The 18252-nt window shown below is 41.6% G+C and overlaps 1 protein-coding gene across 4 annotated transcripts in view; it reads right to left on the bottom strand.

The window, feature by feature from the left end:
• LOC138203184 (receptor-type tyrosine-protein phosphatase mu-like) overlaps positions 1-18252 on the bottom strand; it is a 159714-nt gene that overhangs the window by 37023 nt on the left and 104439 nt on the right. For 3 of the 4 annotated variants that reach the window (XM_069157890.1, XM_069157889.1, XM_069157891.1), the window contains exons 16-20: positions 17359-17388; positions 7548-7765; positions 4646-4726; positions 3971-3997; positions 507-700 (exon numbers count right to left, since the gene is read on the bottom strand). In XM_069157890.1, the coding sequence (XP_069013991.1) occupies positions 507-700; positions 3971-3997; positions 4646-4726; positions 7548-7765; positions 17359-17388 (550 nt within the window). The remainder of the gene's footprint in view (positions 1-506; positions 701-3970; positions 3998-4645; positions 4727-7547; positions 7766-17358; positions 17389-18252) is intronic. The other variant, XM_069157892.1, reaches the window with a different exon arrangement.

The raw sequence follows: 18252 nt of genomic DNA, 5'->3' as shown, positions 1-18252 counted from the left end.
CGATCCCTCGCACTTTTATTGGGGGGGGGAGCGGGGGGGGGGGGGGGGGGGTGTGGCACATATTTTGATATTTTGCATTTCACGGCGGTCTGCGGCTGAGTCTCGGAGGAGAAATGAGGACAGCAGCATTTGACACAAACGCACTCACGTCACGCAAAAATGCACAGTCGCTGCAAACAACAAGGAACAGATGAACGACAAAACGAATCACACCGTAAACACACGGAGACGGGGGTACATTAACAATTTATCATAAAAGTGCATCTGGGGAGAAACAAAACAGTTCTGCTGCGCGGTGCAAAACAGAGAGACAGAGAGAGAGAGAGAGAGAGAGAGAGAGAGAGAGGGGGGAAGAGAGCGGGAAGACAGACAGAGATGTTCACAATGACACAGATGAAGCCTCGTACTAGACTGAGGCTCTCAGTCGAGTTACAAGTCTATCACCAGGCTTTATTTGTGATTCCAACCTCCGTGGGAGGGGAGGATGCCAGCCGGGCGCGTCCTACCTCGTACTCCTCCTTGAAGCCGTAGCCCTCGGCGCACTTCATCTGGGTGATGTGCTGGAGGAGGTCGGCCACGCGGATGGCCGGGTGCAGCTGACCCGTCTGGTACGGCACGTCGACGGGCTCCCGCTTCCTCAGCGAGTGAGTGTGCGACTGCACCAGGCTGCTGGTGTCGCTGCCCATGTTCTGGCTCTCGTCTGCGGGACATAAAACAGAAGACAGGCCAGAGCGGGTCAGGACGGAGAAGAAGGGAGCCAAACACAGCACGAGTTCTCAGTAGACTGCTGTAAGATACATATTAGGTGACATAATGCTTGAAGCAGTAAATGGCGGCTGTGTCTTTAAAAAGGTTTGGTGATTTAAAAGGTCACATAACTAGCTTAAATGTTTCCACTCTTCAGACCAGTACATTGCTCTCAATACCAGATGGCACATTATCTCATTTACTGGTAAGCATTATGTCACCACCCTCCAAAATGACAAACAACTCTCAACTAGTAATCTGTTTGTTATGGATGGTCACAACAACACAACATCATTGAGTAATAGGATGAGTCATGTGGTGGGAAGGTTCAGGTCCATCTGTCTCTGCGTGGCTGGGAAATACTGTACTGTACACCCATGTAGGTACAATGCCCCTTAAGGATAACACACTTATAATACTGCAAGCATTTTAACAGAGTAAAATATGTAAAGTGGCCCTCAGCTGTGACAAACTGTAAAGATCAATCCTAAAAGTCTTCACGAAGATGCTGTAAAACAACAAGTTTACTTCTTTTTTTGTGTTTTTTTTTTTTTTTTGTGTTTTTTTTTTTTAAACTGGCAGTACAGTATGCTGGTTTGGGGGATCATATTTGAGAGTCAGACTCCAGTCCAGCTCTTTCATACTGTAATCCAGTCAGTGGCAGACATGAGGCACAGATGCTGTGGGGAGCCAGCGGACGATGGAGGGTGTCCAGAAACATGGAGGAGGAGGAGGAGGAGGAGGGAGGGGGAGAGAGAGGATGCGAGGGAGGCGGGGGGTAGAGGGGAGGGGGGGGGGGGGTGCGGTGGGCCACAGTGAGCATGTATTGCAGCAGGCACCGTCAGAAGAAGCATCACACAGACACAGCGTGGATTCAACCCCCTGCCACCCTAACCCCTCCCTTCCCTCCCCCCACCCTGAAAAATGAAATAATAATAAAAAGAAAAAAGAAAAAAGAAAAAAAAAAAAAAAAAATAAATGAAACAAAGAAAACCCAGGAAGGGAAGCGGAGATGGGAGGAGAATGCATGGGGGTGATGCTGCCATGGGGGCACTGTATGTACTTTGACCATGCTAAGCTAATGGTGGCTTGGTGGCACGGTACGGAGGGTGGTGAGATGCTAACACGTCCACTTTGTCATGCAAGAAAATGTCGGTAATGCCCGTGTCAGAAGCAGCCTGTCACTGTCGGCATTGCTTTCTGACTAAACACCGCCTCCTTCCCCCCCCCAAACCCAGGGCCCACATGGGAAAACTTACCATTAATGGGCACTTTTTAGATAGCAGATACATAAGAGGTTACGTATGTAAAGAGAAAGAGAGGAGAAGAGACAGGAGAGAGAAGGGGATAAGCAACAATACAGCATGAGAACCTGGTACAGTAGAGTGTTTTTAGAGCTACGCTAAAGGGCACGATCACATGCCTTCTCAGTTCAAACTGCCTACGTAGAAAGCCTATAGTCAAAGGGGGGAGGGGGGATGTTGAGTGGATGGATGGGGCAATTTCAACAGTGCAAGACAAAAAAAAAAATAATAGAACAAAACAAAGGAAGTCATGGATTTCAGGGGAGAAAATAATGGTGGAAACCTGGTCGTCTTCGGAACAAGCTATAATTGTTTCACATCTGTGACTTCCATATTTTTAATGATGCCAATTATTGTTTTTGAGTATTCTGACATTTTGAGTTGCTTTCTCTAATTACAATAATTACATCTGCATGTGCTAGTGGTGGCACCTGCACTTACATCGTTTTATTTATTTTTTTATTTAATGGGACTGTTCGATGAAATCCAAACCGCCACCGATCCTCTATGATCTAATCAGTTTTGATCATTAACCTCGACTGATGAGACAATGCTGTGACTGAATGTGTCACAAATGAAAGCACGCAACCTTTTTCTGGCTGCTGTAATTTCATGTTAATTGTTGCATGCTTCATTAAATGTGGAACTAACATAAGCAGCTGTCACAAGAGCGGTGATGAAAGACGCCGCTTTATGTTGCACTAAGGTGAAAAAAAAAGAAGAAAAAAAAAAATACGCCCTGACTGTATGATAAGTATTTAAAAATGCAGTTGTGGTGAAGCTGGAGTAGAGTTGCTTATTGCATCTTTCTTCTTGGCCTTGAGTATTAAATGATTACAGTTCTACTGCCCCGCTTTGCAGCCACAATACGTGCTCCGCTATTAGAGAAGCATCTGCTTCGTATAAGACGACGCACTTTGGGCTGTTCTGCATATTCAACGAAAGGCTGGTAATAATTAACAGAAGAACAAAATGCTCACCATAATTCTATGTTATCGCCGAACGAGATGAACAAAACACGGGCAAAAACAAAACAAAAACAAGTAGGTCGATAGCAGTTGGCCAAAGGCAGGGGGGGGCGACATTAAAAAGAATAATAGAAAAGGTTGTTGTTTTGGAGGGAGGGAGGGAAGTTAAAATGCGTAGTGAGGAGAGAGGGGAGGGAGAGGGGGGAGGGCAGCACAGCTAATGCTAGACGTTAGATGTTCAGACCGAACGCATCCTGGTTTTTGGAATTCTGTTTTTTTTTTATTTTTTTGTTGTTGTGGGGGGGCGGGGGGGGGGGGTTAAGAGAGAGCGTTTTTTTTTCTTTTTTTCCCTTCTCCCTTCTCACACTGTTTGCCTGTTGTGTCTCAGTGCAGCTGTCTATATGGCTTCAGCATGCTGTAGCCTGGCGTTGCCGGGGTCAACTGCCCGCCCCGTTCCCCCCTCCGCCTCCCCCCCCCCCACACACACACCTCTTAAGACACTCCCCCCACATCCAGTCCACATGTCTGTCCATGCATATGAGAGGTCAAACACGTATGTGACATCACACGCACGACACGCAATGCGGATGGGATGGAGTGAAGCCAGCCTCAGCCCGGGAGAGAGCCCCTCGTTGGTGGACGGGGGAGGAGGGGGGAGGAAGAAGGAAGGAAGGGGTGGAGAGGAGGACGAGGACGAGGAGGAGGAGGAGGAGGAGGAGGACGAGGAGAGGGGGAAGCAGCAGGCAGGTATGAAGGTGAGGAAGCCATCTTTGGTAAAAGAGCCAAACAAAAGTTAAAAAAAAATAAAAAAAAAAATAAAAAAATATTTTTTCTTTGGCCTCATATGTCTTTAAACAGCCATCTTATGAATGTAATGCACTGTAACTTTCTTTAGCAGAGAGGTACGACTAAATAATCAACAGCAATGGGGAAAAGAAAAAGGTGTCTCACCTAAGATAGCAGTTGGCACAAAGGGATCTGCTCAATACCCCCAAAACAAGTGCAGAAGTTGGAGGAGGAAAGAGAGTTAAAGTAAATAAAAGAAGCCAAGATAATCCACAAAAAAGAACAATAACAACAACAACAAAAATAAAATAAGGGACAGCAAAACAAGAAACTTATCATATTTTCCAGGACAGCTAATTACACAGTAAGTTCAGTTGATTATAGATGTAGCTACCCTTTACTCCGTCTAATCAATGAGCTGTGATCTGATTACATAAGACACACAATTATGGATATTATCTGGTAGAAACTGAGGCCGTAATTGAACAGCTAAAAATCCATCTTGGCAAAGTGGTATAAAACACAACCAGAAGTGTAGCAGGGTGCAAACCCATCTACAGTTAATTCATCTGCCTTCTCATTTGTGAAATCGTTTCCTAATTCTAAAACACATATCGGCTCCGTTAGGTGATTCCTATCACACATTACAGCATTAGTCTGTAATTTACATAAAGAGAGATCTCACTAAGAACATAATGCTTGTTGGGAAATATTGTTTCTTCTTAATCTGTTTTGACACTTAATTTTGCTCATTTCTTGATGACTGAGTTGGCCAACATCACTGCTCAGACTTTGCAGTGATTTGTTGGCATTGGTGAGAGGAAGTAAGAGTATGCTTACCTGGGTAGTACGAGTTTGTGGGGATGGAAGTACTGAGAGTGTTGGCTTTTGGCAGCGTGAAGGAGGACGGCGATGATCCAGCTACACACGGGGAGGAGGAAAAAAAAAAAAAGAAGAACAGCATCAATAGCGTGGTCTCGTATTGTTAGAGGTAGAGTAAACACGCAGCACTTACAACGCGTTGTGTAAAAATACAACTTACGAGACCCGCTCTTCAAAATAAAACGGACTATAAAGGATCGCTTCACGTTTACCCGACGGTAAACGCTACTTTGAGTGCACAAACAAAAATATTTTCCATTTGCCTCCACGACATTGTGGTGGCAGCAGAAGTCTCAGAGACCTTGAGCAAAGGCATAAAGCTGCCAGGAAGCCACAATGCAAACAAAATGACAAAAGATGTTTATGAAAGTCAGCAAATCTTGAGACGTAATCATTTAAAATATGAATATAGACGGTCGTCGCTGGAAGAAAAACGATATAGTTTCAGAAACAGAATACAGTCCATTTTCACTCATTTGTGGGTTTTTTCTCCCCACCGACATCTTTTAAAGTCTGTGTGTGCGTCTGTAAATCTCTTGAAAATATTAATAATTCAAAAGATTCATGGTCCTCAGACATAAAGGAAATACTGTGTGAATCCCCAACTCGTTTCATTTCTCTTCATCCTCTCGTGTCAGTTGCTTTAAACATATCATCATTGGGTGACCTGACAGAGCTACAGCAATGGGACCACAAGTAAAATAAGTACGTATCTCGGTGGGGTAGGGTGTTCACTTCCTGTTTTGCTTATATGATAAAACCACTGAAATCTGTGACATGTTGAAACAGCTGAGCGTACTAAAATGAACAAGAGTGTGTAAAACTGCTTCTAAATATCCCTTTTTATTTGTAAGAGGGAGTTTTTGTTATTCCTTCCTTGGTTGCAATTATATTTCTCATCACTGATAAATCTGACAATTACTTTTTTTGTAATCATTTGAATAATTCTTTGGTCCATTAAATGTAAACAAAAAAAAAAATCAATCACAGTCCGCTGAATCAAAAATTTCAAATTAAAATATCTGATTTCGGCACATTTGGGAAATGTTTTTATTATATAATAGGAATTTATTAATATTAGGTACTTCATACACTCTTGTAAATTTGACAAGATGATCATATAATCTGTAACTATGTCCTTAACACTCAAAGTAACAAGTAACTATAGCTTGTCAGATAAATGCAGTGGAGTAACAAAGTGAAGTAAAGTGCAGCTATAAAGCAGCACAGGAAGGAAATGCTCAAGTAAAGTTGAAAATAAATACTTGAGTAAATGAGTTATCTTCTCATGCAACATCAACAGAACTGTCATGCCGGAGTGTGTGTGTGTGTGTGTGTGGGGGGTGATGGGGGGGTGAGGGGGGGGGGCAGTATGTTGGACTATAATCTGTCAGCCATGAGGTTTTGAGATAAAATGACACTATGACAGTAATGTAAGGTCACGGAGTGTGAGCGGGTTTTACACACTGACGGGCCGGGTAAGAAGTAATGCATTTAAATAATTTGTGCTGGCAGACAGTGGGCTGGATTTGAACATGTACACTAACAGACAGTTAATCAAGGTCAAAGCATCTTTTTGGGGCTCAGTCCCTGCAGGGGTGTGGAGACAGAAGCTGCTGTGCAGTTTTAATCTGATGGTTTTGACTGGGATTATACCAGGTCAAGCCCCGGGTGCAGATTTAGCCGCGCTGTCCATCAACAAAGTATTAAGTTTAACCTGGGACAGAGAAAATGAATAGGTTATCGCACAGGAGCCCATCGAGTATGTGTTGTGTGTTTGGAAGCAGCACGGGGGCTGAGGTTAGGACCTCGTGACAGACTTCTTGGAGCTCTAATGTTTACTGATAAGCCTTGAGGTCAGGTTTGGGATTTCAAGATGCCGTGATTATTGATCTAAATACAAGACTCCCTTCAGGCTGTTTACAAGCATTTACACATCTATTACCACGGCCGAGCAGCTACAGTGCAGGTATCAGGGACTGAATGCTACTGGTAAAAAAAAATTAACAATGCTGATTTAAGTATATTTTTAGTTAATGTAACAAAAAATTAATTGGAGAAAGAACAAATTTAAAAGGGAATGTGTAAAAACGGAGGGAGAAACCCTCGAGGGCTTGTGAGGAAGGATGAAGCTCCAACTGAAGGAAAAAAATTTCACAATCTTTTTTTAAAAATCGTATCAAAGTGTTTCCCGTCAAATCAAGTGTAACTGTTTTGAAAAAAAAAGAAAGAAAAAAGCCGTTTCCCTGCTGACTCGCGCGTAGTTTTTCAAAAGCAACAAAATTACAGTGAAGTCGTTTATAACGACTGAGTAAAGTCTCGGCAGCTAAAAAAAAAAAAAAGGCGAAAATCTGGGGGGAAAAAAACCCAAAGACATGTTAAGACAGTTCTTTATTAAAAATCCATTTTCAACACTAATTTATGCAACTGGATGGGGTAAATGATGAAAAAAAGAAAAACACATGTCACGTTAATAAGAAAAAGTCTCAGTCTGGACTCACACTGAGTTTTGATCCCAGTTGCTGCAAGAGAATTGAGATTTTCTTTTTTTGTAAAGGAAGTCAAAACAAATTTACTTTAATTTGAGTTCTCGCTCAAAAGCAATGACGGATATGAGGCTTTAAAAGCAAGATTGGGGGTTGTTTCTTTTTTTCTGAACATGTTTTTAAATCAACAGTTCATTCGAAAGAGGATGAAGGCTCACATGCTCAGGTAGTCCCGAGGTAAATATATATATTTCCCGCTAACCCCAGTTGGATTTCTTCCTCACCTGACCAAACCAAATAAATTGCTTGCCCCCCCCCTCTCCCCGCTCAGTGTTGTGTGTAGCTGTGCGAGGAGGCAGGTGAGGCCGTCTTACCTCGGCCGTTGAGCGTGAGGGTGCACTCGCTGCGGCCGTTGAGCGTGAGCGCGCACTCGCTGCGGGTGTTCAACGTGTGGCTGTGGGTGTCCATGAAGGACAGCGCCTCGTCACAGTTGGTGCCCTGCTCCGTGTAGCTCTTGTCCATGGAGTTGACCATCACTGTCATCTCCTGGCGGGTGCTGCTCAGCGTCTCCTTCCGCTTTTTGGCCAATTTCCTTCGTAGGGGAGGGGAAAAACACAACAACAACAAAATCAGGAAAAAAAAAAAAAAAAAAAAAAAAACACGGCAAAGACTGGGCGTGAATTGATCTGATATGAAGCCGGTGGTGATGAGTCAGAGATGTAATGAGATGGCGGGGCCATAATGTGCCCCAGGCAGTGGTCACATTAGGTCCTATTAGGCACCAGATGCTTTTCCACGCAGTGGAATATAAATCCTCGAGAATGTGGAAAGGTGTGACACCCTAACCCAAATACATCAGCGGCCCTGATGATTTAAAATTAACTATAGTATTTTGGGGTGGAAGAATTAAGAGTTGTGAACTGAAACAGTCAACCTGTTTTTATTGACCTACTTTGAGTTGATGTGCTGGAGCCCACAAGCAATCTGTCCCTGATCAAACATCTAAAAAGCATTGTGTACCGACTAAACGCGCGCACGCACACGCACACACACACACACACACACACACACACACACAAATACCACCAGCACACAGACTCTTCTTTTGTAGAAGCAGTTGTTCTGGCCTCAATATTTGACCCATGATCAAATACCATCAGATTCAAGAATACTCCTTACTTTAGTAGGACTTTTCGGTCTTGGCCAGAGATTGTTGCCTGTCCTCTGGTTAAAACACAAAGCTAAGGGTCTTAAGCTTTTCCTGTTATCACTCCAGGCTCTTAAAAGGCCTTCCTGTTTTAAACAGTCTTGTACAGAGGATCATTTTTTATTGATGCTGTTGTTTGCATGGCTTGAAGGTCAGATGGTTCACCACTTTGGCCCTGACTGAAGTATATGACCTCCATAGATAATGTGAAGAAATTCATGTTCCCCACAGGATGAATCCTATCGAGTTCGGTGAACCTTTGACATCTCTTACATTCAGTGCTACAATGAGGTTCATATCTGTGTTTTTTAGCTGAAATCTCTCAGCAAGTATCGGATAGACTGCCATCGAATTGCAATTTATCCAACACCACATGCATTTAAACCAAACACAAACAAAACAACAACAAAGAAACATTAAAGATGCTCTTAACATGCCTTAAAGAGTAATACCAATGTGCTAGCTCCAAAAAAAACCCTCCAATATACTCATATTCAAAAAGCCTCAAGTGCACTAAGAAAAATACTAATTTTTCCAGCTCATCATTATGATGACAGTCGCTAAATTCACTCCTCGTGATCAGTGGCCTGGTGTTCATTTGAAAAATAATTCCAGAATGAAGTAGATAACAGGTTTCAGAGAGAGGTACGTTTGGGGACGTGACTAGTTTGATTGACAGGCCTGGTTTGGAGTGATTGACAAGGGAGAGGCAGGACAGGAGTGACCTTGAGTCTCATCGTTTTGATTCAGTTGTAATGCCATTTGTTGAAGCTGGTGGAGACCTTCAATTTTTCTTAATTTTTAAATACTTATGAAACACTTTGTTATGCTATTGATTTGTACAACATAGAAATTAATAAATAAACTTTGATGTGACCAATTAACTTTTCGTCAATTTTTTTTTTCCACTTTTCCTATAATTCATCTGTATTTATGTATGCATTTGTGGTTTTTCTGTTTATGTGAATGTGAGTGCATTTTATTCCTGTTATTTCTATGACCATACGTCTTGTTTTAAATATTTCCACCTGATTTTCCAAACTCTCTGAAAAAAGGCTGAACTGTCGCATTCACTGAATTTACAGTGAAAAGTAAGAAAGACATTTGCTGCAACGTTGATTTTCTACGACTTCGACTTGTGAATTTAGGACAACAACTGAGAACTCTTACGGACTTGGAAACTTTATTTTGGAGTGAGAGCCAGTGACCACTGACCCTGCAGAAGTATCCCAAGCGAGCCTCCGAGTGCGCTCTGAAACTGACCCCGACCTTTGACCTCCCGAAGACAGAAGTTAATTCCCCATGGTGGCAAATAAAACAACGCATCGCATTATCACGTTGACGAGTTTCCTAGTTCCTCAGAAGTTGCACTGCAGATGAATGGCAAACAGCTTGAGAGTGGGAACATACTGTAGCAGCAGCCCTATCTGGTGCCTGCCACTGCTCTGTAGCTGGAGGGGAGTGAGCGGTGTAAAAATTAACTATGGCAGCCCTCGCACTGATCCTCGCACTTTGTTACTCTCTGCGTGACCCCTCTGCCTATTTGAATTGCAGTCTCTCTCACGGACAACTGCTGTCTAATGATGCACTCCTGCTGCTTTGTTTTCGCAAATCTCCTCTGTTTATTCAATTTCGTCGCTGTCTTGTGCCATATGGCAACAGTCCCCCGCTGCCTTCAAACAGTCATTTGCTCTGAAGGCCGCAACGTGAGGCTAATAGTGGATCCGTTCCTCAGAAAGCAAAGTGACAAACTAGTGACATTTTGTTGTCTGCCGGACCCACTTTTTTGTCTTTAATCTGCAATTAGAGCGGCAAACAAAATGGTAATCTTGTCTCTTCTCTCCGTTATAGCTTCATTTTGTAATAAGGAGGAGCGAGGAGGGGAAGGATGGGGGGGGGGGGGGGTATGTACCCAAAGGCAATATTCAGACTGATTCAGCACTGTGTGCACTCATGGAGACGACTATTGAGAACAACCATAATCCCGGTTTTAATACAGTATCACTCTTCTTATTCCTGCGTCTGGATTTCCGCTTTCCTGGCCGGCGTAGCAGTCGAACGCGCGAGCGTCAAAGATAAACGAGGCTGCACAGACACCAGCGCCAAAATGAGTAAAGCACCGGCAATACTGGGATGTTTGCAAGGCACCGTGGGTGTTAGATGAAGATTAATTGGCATGCTATTCTTTCCTCATTTGTAAGAGAGGAAAATTTAATGATAGATGACTATATTACTGGGTGTGATATGCCAAGCGAGATAATACAAGGAAGTGTACAGTAGTGTTTGTGCGTGTTGATGAATGCGACTATTTATTACATCCCCAGATAGTTAGTGCAAAGCTGCACATGGAAAGATCCCAACACAAAAAAATGTATAGAAGTCGTTTGCTTGCAGGCATGCCTGACAATAAAAATCACAGCAAAGCATTGAAGGTGTACATGAAGGGCGACAAAGACAGACAGATGTCAGAGGTGTTTCTAGAAGTAAAGACTGAGCAAACACTCCAGGTAACTATATTAGGCAACTCTCATTAGAGACCTTGTCTGCAGTTCAGTACATGACAGGGCTGGCGCGTCTAGGATCTAAGGGAGCAGGGGCTCCAGGCTCCATGAGTTCAGCTGCAGTAAAAGAGGAAGCTGCACGGATTGTGTGTCTGCACGTGTTCGCCAGAATGTCGGTTCTGTGGGAGGTGACGCTGCCGCGACTTCTGAAACGAGCTTCAAAACCTCAAGCTCAGCATGGTGGGCCTGATTTCAGCCTAAACCTCGTGACATTGGGACAAAGACGGCTTCATTAAAGGATCTGCACACATCCGTCAGTGCATGTGTGTGTGTGTTAGTTGACTGACATCCAGCTGGGAGGGGCAACAGAAGCATCTTTGATTTACCCAGTGTGGGCATTTCAGTCGTTGTTTGTTCTGTGTCTCATTTCAAACTTCTCTCCATCTTTAAAACAATCCTCCAGGATGTTATCTGCCATATACGGACATCCACCCGTGTATGTGTCGATGCAGAAACAGCAGATACAAATGGGTTCTGAAGGAGCCATTCTGTCGACACTTTTTAAAGCACTTGTTTTTAAACAATAGAATAAAAGGTGTCCTTCATAGTTTTATAAATTTTGAGTGGATCTATTCAGAGACAGAAATAAATTGCACTTTAAAAAGAAAAACTAAAGTAGGATGTGGAGCTGAATTAAGTTGAATATTGACATGGACTGTAGCCTCTGAGGCCACTTTATTAGATATACTAGTACAATGTAATGCAATCCAAAGCAACTGTTTGCCCATCAAACCTACTTTTACGGTGTCTATTAATGTTCCGTTTAGTTTTTACTCTGTCTTGGTGGCGTTAATTGAATTATAATTTAGACAGGCCATCGTTCATAGTGTTGTTGTACTTGACTCCATTATACATATATATATATTAATGTATTTCTAATATGCTGACCCTGTAATGTATGTAAAGGGGAGGACAAAAATTAGTTTAAGGCCACCTTTCCTTTTGATATTGATACTAAACATACAATGACATTTACATATTTCTGACAATGTCACCAAAAACGGATTATTATAAACACGTTAAGTTACATTTATGGCTAAGCTGTTGATTTGCATTAGATTGTATGAGTGTACATTATAAAGTGACCATCAACTGAATTTTTAAATTTTGTTTCTAAAACCATGTGCCTGTGCAAAATATATCACTTGCTCATTATTTTTTTTGATTTTTAGTTATTAAAAAAACATACTGAAAGATGCTCGTCAAGTCAGAAGAAAAATCTTCATCACGATCACAACAATGAACATTTACCTTCACATCAAAACCTGTATTGAAGTTGTCTTCCTACAATTGCAATGTTACTGTTTATATTCTGCCACCACTGTTACCAGCAGATGTTTTGTAAGTGACACACGGTTTTAAACTGAATCCATTTAAACTATATCATTCCATGCATGACATCCCTTTGGCCTGCTTGAGGCGCTCTTCCTCTTTCCCCTCCCTCATCAACATGCACAGCTTGTAGGTGCAAAAGTCTGCAAGGCTTGTACCAATTAATGTGATTCTTGCTGCATGTTCGACTTGTAAGGTTTAATGAAGGTGTTTGCCCTGAGCACATTGTGTTACACATTGTACATTTAGTAGGGCTTCCTATTCTGACACTGAGTGCAACGGGGATGATAATGAAAAATTAGATTTATAAAGAATTGGATTATTGATTTTCATGTCTCTACATGTGTCTTTTGGGGTTTTTAATAAAAAAAATTGAAACAAATAGTGGTAAAAGTTAAACCAACACAGTCTGGTTCTATTTTAATTTATTTTTTTCTCTCCGTTTGGTAAATTATGGCAGGTTTTCTTAAAAAAAAAAAAAAAAAAAAAAAAAAAAAAAAAATCATGCAATACATGTATACCTTAAGGGATTTATGATATAAGTGGCCTCCTGCCAGATGGAAATGGAACATGTCACTCCTGAATGAAATTACTTTCTATGAGCTGATGTGATAAAATACCAGGTAAACAACACACCTAGCGCCACTATTTATAGACCGAGATCATTAATGGATATATGGTGCAAACACAACTTCTTATCATATATATATATATATCATATATTAATCATTATATTTCAATATAATCACACTCTCTTTGCTACCTGTATTTTATATTGTTCTGGAGAGAAACAGATGCAGGCCATTATAGGACATTAAACTGTCGGTATATATTGAAAATATTTTTTTTTATAGTCAAACAGAGTTTTGTCAGACTCCTTTTAGTTCTACTTTGTTCTTCTACAACTTGTGTGCAAAAAAAAAAATCTATCTCTTTAAATGCTAACTGCGCTATCATATCATGTTCATAGGTTAGCTGCTAAATTGATATGCTGTTTGACAGAGGCACAGGTGTGAAATGTGAAGCGGGGAAGTTTAAGGAGGAAAACCAAAACAACGGGCTGAAAAACACTAAACTGCTCGATAGAGCTGAAGGGAACTGCAGAATCGGGTGATTCCTCTTTCATCTTGTTATTAGCAGCAACCTCGTTCACATTGGACATTGGATTTAATCCAACCGTAATGGAACAAAATGGACTAGTGCAATTTTAAACAAAGAAATCAATATAAGGATTCTATGCAAATTAAAGTGCAGTGCAAGCTTTTATGTCGCTGAAATTTCAGCATCAAAACAGTGACATCACGATTAGCAAGTGGTCAAAGAAAACAGATGTGTGTCCGAGGTCACTTCCCTTGCAAACAAGTATTTATTAGTATCTTACATGTTAAATCCAGAATTTTATGTCTTGCGATTTTTTTTTCTCCCTGAGTTAAATTAAAAACTTTCCTAAGTTGTGTGTACAATCTTTTTTTTACTTTATATTTATAGGTTTACTATTGAAAGATTCAGTTTGATCCTCCTCTTCTTAATAAAGAGAGACCTGGCTAATCATACTGAATACATCTACAGAGTCAGATCACATACGAGAGGTTCGGGGATCATGAGACGAGGCCTGAAACATCCGCCAGCGACACAGTAAGCGTGTTTTTATTTAACTGGCCTGCTGCTTGATGGATGAATCCACCTCTCCCGGGAATAAAGACCCAATCCCAACCTTTGCCCCGCACCAATTGATCTCTCATGTCCCCAGCAGCAGCGGGCACAGTGGCCGGTACGGCCACCTGATTAAAGAACGGTCATATATTTGATCACACATGTAACCGCATCCCTAATGAACGCTCTGACTGATGTTGTGCTTGCGTGCTAGCCCTCGCAGCCACCACTGGCAATATACCTAGAGTGCATATTTTGGCAACTGCGGGATGTTCTCATGCCTTTAAAAGACTTTGATGAATGCATGAGAGCATTAATGGCTTTCATCAATCATAGAGGTGTGGTAAGCTCATGGCTGGCAACAGGGTTGTCATCAGGACTGCAGATGAACTTAAGAGAATGTTCTGTAGGAGAGAGGCTGAAATATGCTGGCAATAATTCATTTGACAATATGTAACACATTAGTTATATTTGCTTGTGAGCTGAGCTTTGACACCCCCGAGGAGCAGAGTAGTACAGTAAGGCGCGAAACACCTCCATGGCGACATTTTTAGCTTCTAGTCTAAAACACCCGAAAGTGCAAATCTGGGTTTTTCCAATGAGCTAACATGCATCTGCACTTTTCTTGCTCGTGTTGCGGTTCCACCAGAGCTTCTTCCACGTATGACAACAAAGAGATATTAACAGATGATGGGAGAGATGTCTTATTAGCCTTGGACATATACTCTCTCCAACATCATTTTAGACCAGGGGTCTCTAACTGCTAGCTCGCAAGCTACTGGTTTAGTATGCGTGTGTTGAGTATCAATTTGTTATTTTTCACATAAAAGAAGCTTTTTCAGCTGGTTTGGTGGAGCTCAGCTATGTGAATAAATGTTACAATGACAAAACAAAATTGTTAAAGCTAAGTACAACTTTCCAGTGGGAAATATTAGTTCTCGGGAACAGCTCAACACGGAATTTGTTTTGGTAGCTACGATAGAAGTGGAAAAAAGGTTGAAGACCCCTGACATTACCCATGATGCACAGCTGTAGCACACCTTAGTGGCCTCAGAGAACTCCTTCAATTTGACTAATGAAAGCCTTGAACATATTGTATTTGACTGAAAAGTTATTATTATGTCCTTATTCTTTTGTATTTACTCCAACAAACCACGACAGATGAAAATGAGATGCGAGATATTATTTGCATTACCCTGACATAAATTATTAGTTTGCATCGTGTTACACATCCATACATGAAGTCAAACAGCAATAGCAGAAGACTGGGTGAATACAAATCAGTCAGACAATAGTTAAACTTGTTGTGAAGTGAATTGTACCCTTTGAAATAATGTAGAAATAATGTAGACACCCTCTGGCTATTCATGAATAAATCCTTCAAATAGGCATCTGGCTCAAAAACGTCACCGGGCTTTTTGCTGTTTAGATATTTCATCATAGTAATTTAACAGACGGGAGTGTCACTGGCTACATTGATACTGTTAAAAAGAGTTAAAGGATGTTAAAGGAGGGGGGGGGGCAATCATGAAAGGTTTTCTATCCATTTTAATACATCCGTTCAACCCTAATTTTCTCCGGTCTTGTTTATTTCCACAAGTGCATTTTTGTTATCTGTTCGTATTTGCTGCCATCGTGGCATATTTTCCCCCAAGGGCATCATTAATCCTTCATCTTCACTAACTGCACATCATATTGTTATCTTGACAGCTTTGGAGGGGAGTCCCAGCATCCGTCAGCCCTCTCCCTCCTCTTTTTTTTTTTTCTTCAAATTGTTAAAGCAAACCCGCATCGCTCCTCTCCCAATTCATTTTGATACAAGAGTACGGACAAAAAGTGGACGGTTGGACTTTGTAAAGCCTTTGATATAGGTCATCTCGTTAAAACCTGCCAATTAACACAAAGTCAAAAATCACGAGCATTACTCATAAAATTAGCCAATACTGTAATTTTCGCATCAACCTCAAGCACTCATTTTTGGTTGTTTTGGTACAATAAGCATTACTCCTCCTGCTTTAAACCAGGAAATCAACATATGTACAGTATGCAACAATAAAATAACCACAAAAAAACAACAACAACAACACAAAACCGCTATTTTAATTATTTTACTGACAACCGATCTTTCCCTGCTCGGCTGGGCCACTGTGAGCGCGCTCGGCTTTTTGAAGACACCACTGCTCTAAATCACTGGGGCTTTCCATTCAAGACAGCTGTGATCTAATATGAGTGACACGCAGAGTATTCAGAGTAGTATTATCTCCAGGTGTATTCTGAGATGTTCTTTGATGTGAGGCAGCTTCCATTCTCTTCTCTGATCACAGTCATCTCAAGACAGATTAGTCGGCATCCATCACAAAGAGCGTACGGAGGGAGCCTGTGAGCTACAGCAGGGGGAAGGCAGAGCTGCGGAATAAGCTGCTTTACCATTCAGCGGCGTGATGCGGAATCATCTGTTATATTAAGAGCGAATAAAGCGGTGCTGCGGCGATTGTTTTATGATGTCGAAATAGAAAAGAGGTTACTCTGTGATCACATCAGCTCGTTTGGTAGCGATGCAAACATCTTGTCAGCTAAAGACACAACTCCACCATCACCATAGAATCAATGGGATGGACGTGCAATAACTCATGCCGGGGGGTAAAATAAATAAATAAGAAAAGGGAAGGGAAGAAAAAAAAATGGTTTGATGACAGAAGCTTGATGGAGAAGAGTGGAGAAAAACTACAAATTATCACATGCACATGGAGCCAAATTGATGAGGTCAACAAGTTAACACATGCTTCAATTTTCAGGGTAATATAGGTCTGGTTAATCCTACGTAGAGTTATTGATTGCATTTCAGCATTTGCAGAGTATATAGAAAAGTGGAATATTTGGACTAACTCATTGAAGTTCCAGGCACAACTGAAGCGCAGATGCACTGCGAAAGGCACTTCAAAAAAAATTGACAAGTCAACAGAGATGAAATCATCGGAGGCAAATAAAAAATTCACACTCAGTAAAAATGCAGTAGTTGCCGGATTGATTTTTGTTTTTTTTCCTCTCCTCCTTTCGTAAGATGAGCTTGGCAGCCGTACAATCATTAAGACAGTTTAGTTCATCATTTGATAAACAAACTCCTTAAAAGTCGAGCAGAAATTATGTCTGCAATAACATTTCAGTGGCAGGTTTATTTTTGCGGGGGTGTAGCTGCGTCTATCTGCTTTTCATCAGAAGCCGTGCCAATGTGACATACAGTATGATGTGCTCATCGTGTGGAGATGCATTGGAGTGGCGTCCTCCGCTCCTCCGGCAGAGATTACAGTTGTGGCCTCTGTAATAGCTCTGGGCGGGAGGAGGATGACATGGCTCTTTGCATGCAACGGGGGGGAGGGAAACAGCGTGTGGGTGAGAAGCATGGCACTAACATTACACAAAGTGGTTACTTACAGGTAGTAAGTGTAGGAGTGATAGGTTCTTCTGCCGAGTGGGGTGGTGGTAGGATTTAAGCAGTGGAGGAGGGGGGGAGGGGATGGAATGAAAAGGAAAGAAAAAGTAAAAATATATTAATGTTTGAAAAAAGAGTAGAAATGAACAAAATCAGATATGGTGGCATACGTGGAGGTAAACTAGTGATCGTGAGGGCAAAGGTGATCGCTTGGAGTCATGTCATGCTTTGTAAGGGGGGGGCGTCTCAGTACAGTACGGTCGAAAAACTCTCTTGTCAAATCGATCGACAGCAATGTGATGGCGAATCGGAGGCAACCGCGCTGTCCCTAAAACCCCCCCTTTTGTGAACACATAATTTTATACACCTATACAAAATTACCATATTTGACCTCCGAGGTGGAAACTTAATGAGCGGTTTGAATGTCTAAACACAACTCTAGAGTCCCTGTTGGTAACAGTAAATTACACAAAATTCGACCAATGAAGTCGTCTCCATCTCTGGTTTGATTAAGGCTAATTGAAAACAATTCCATTACTGTGTGCTGATTTTCACACCCACCCACTGATTGCTGTGCTACACAGACAGGCCCTGCTGGGGGAAAATGAGGAATCTTATATTACTGTCAAAAATAAACATGGAACTCTGTGATTATATTAGTACACAACTATGCCTTCCCACTCAGCTGTCTCTTACTTGCACGACTGTACTGACCTTTACACTTAATTCAAGACATGCGATTAAATATTAAAGAACAAATTACACCTAATACATACCAGTTTCTCTGGGGAATGTTTTTTGTTTTTTTGTTGTTGTTGCACTTCATAATAAAGATACTGCAGGAAACCAACTATTATCTGCCAAAGAAATCTCTGCACAAACTGAAATTGTGTTAT

The sequence above is a fragment of the Embiotoca jacksoni genome, unplaced genomic scaffold (genome assembly GCF_022577435.1).
Source record: "Embiotoca jacksoni isolate LCO1_2020_lvr unplaced genomic scaffold, fEmbJac1.0.p SCAF_22, whole genome shotgun sequence".
Taxonomy (NCBI): Eukaryota; Metazoa; Chordata; class Actinopteri; family Embiotocidae; genus Embiotoca; species Embiotoca jacksoni.
The sequence above is the reverse complement of the archived record's forward strand: the minus strand, read 5'-3'. Positions and strand labels throughout refer to the sequence as shown.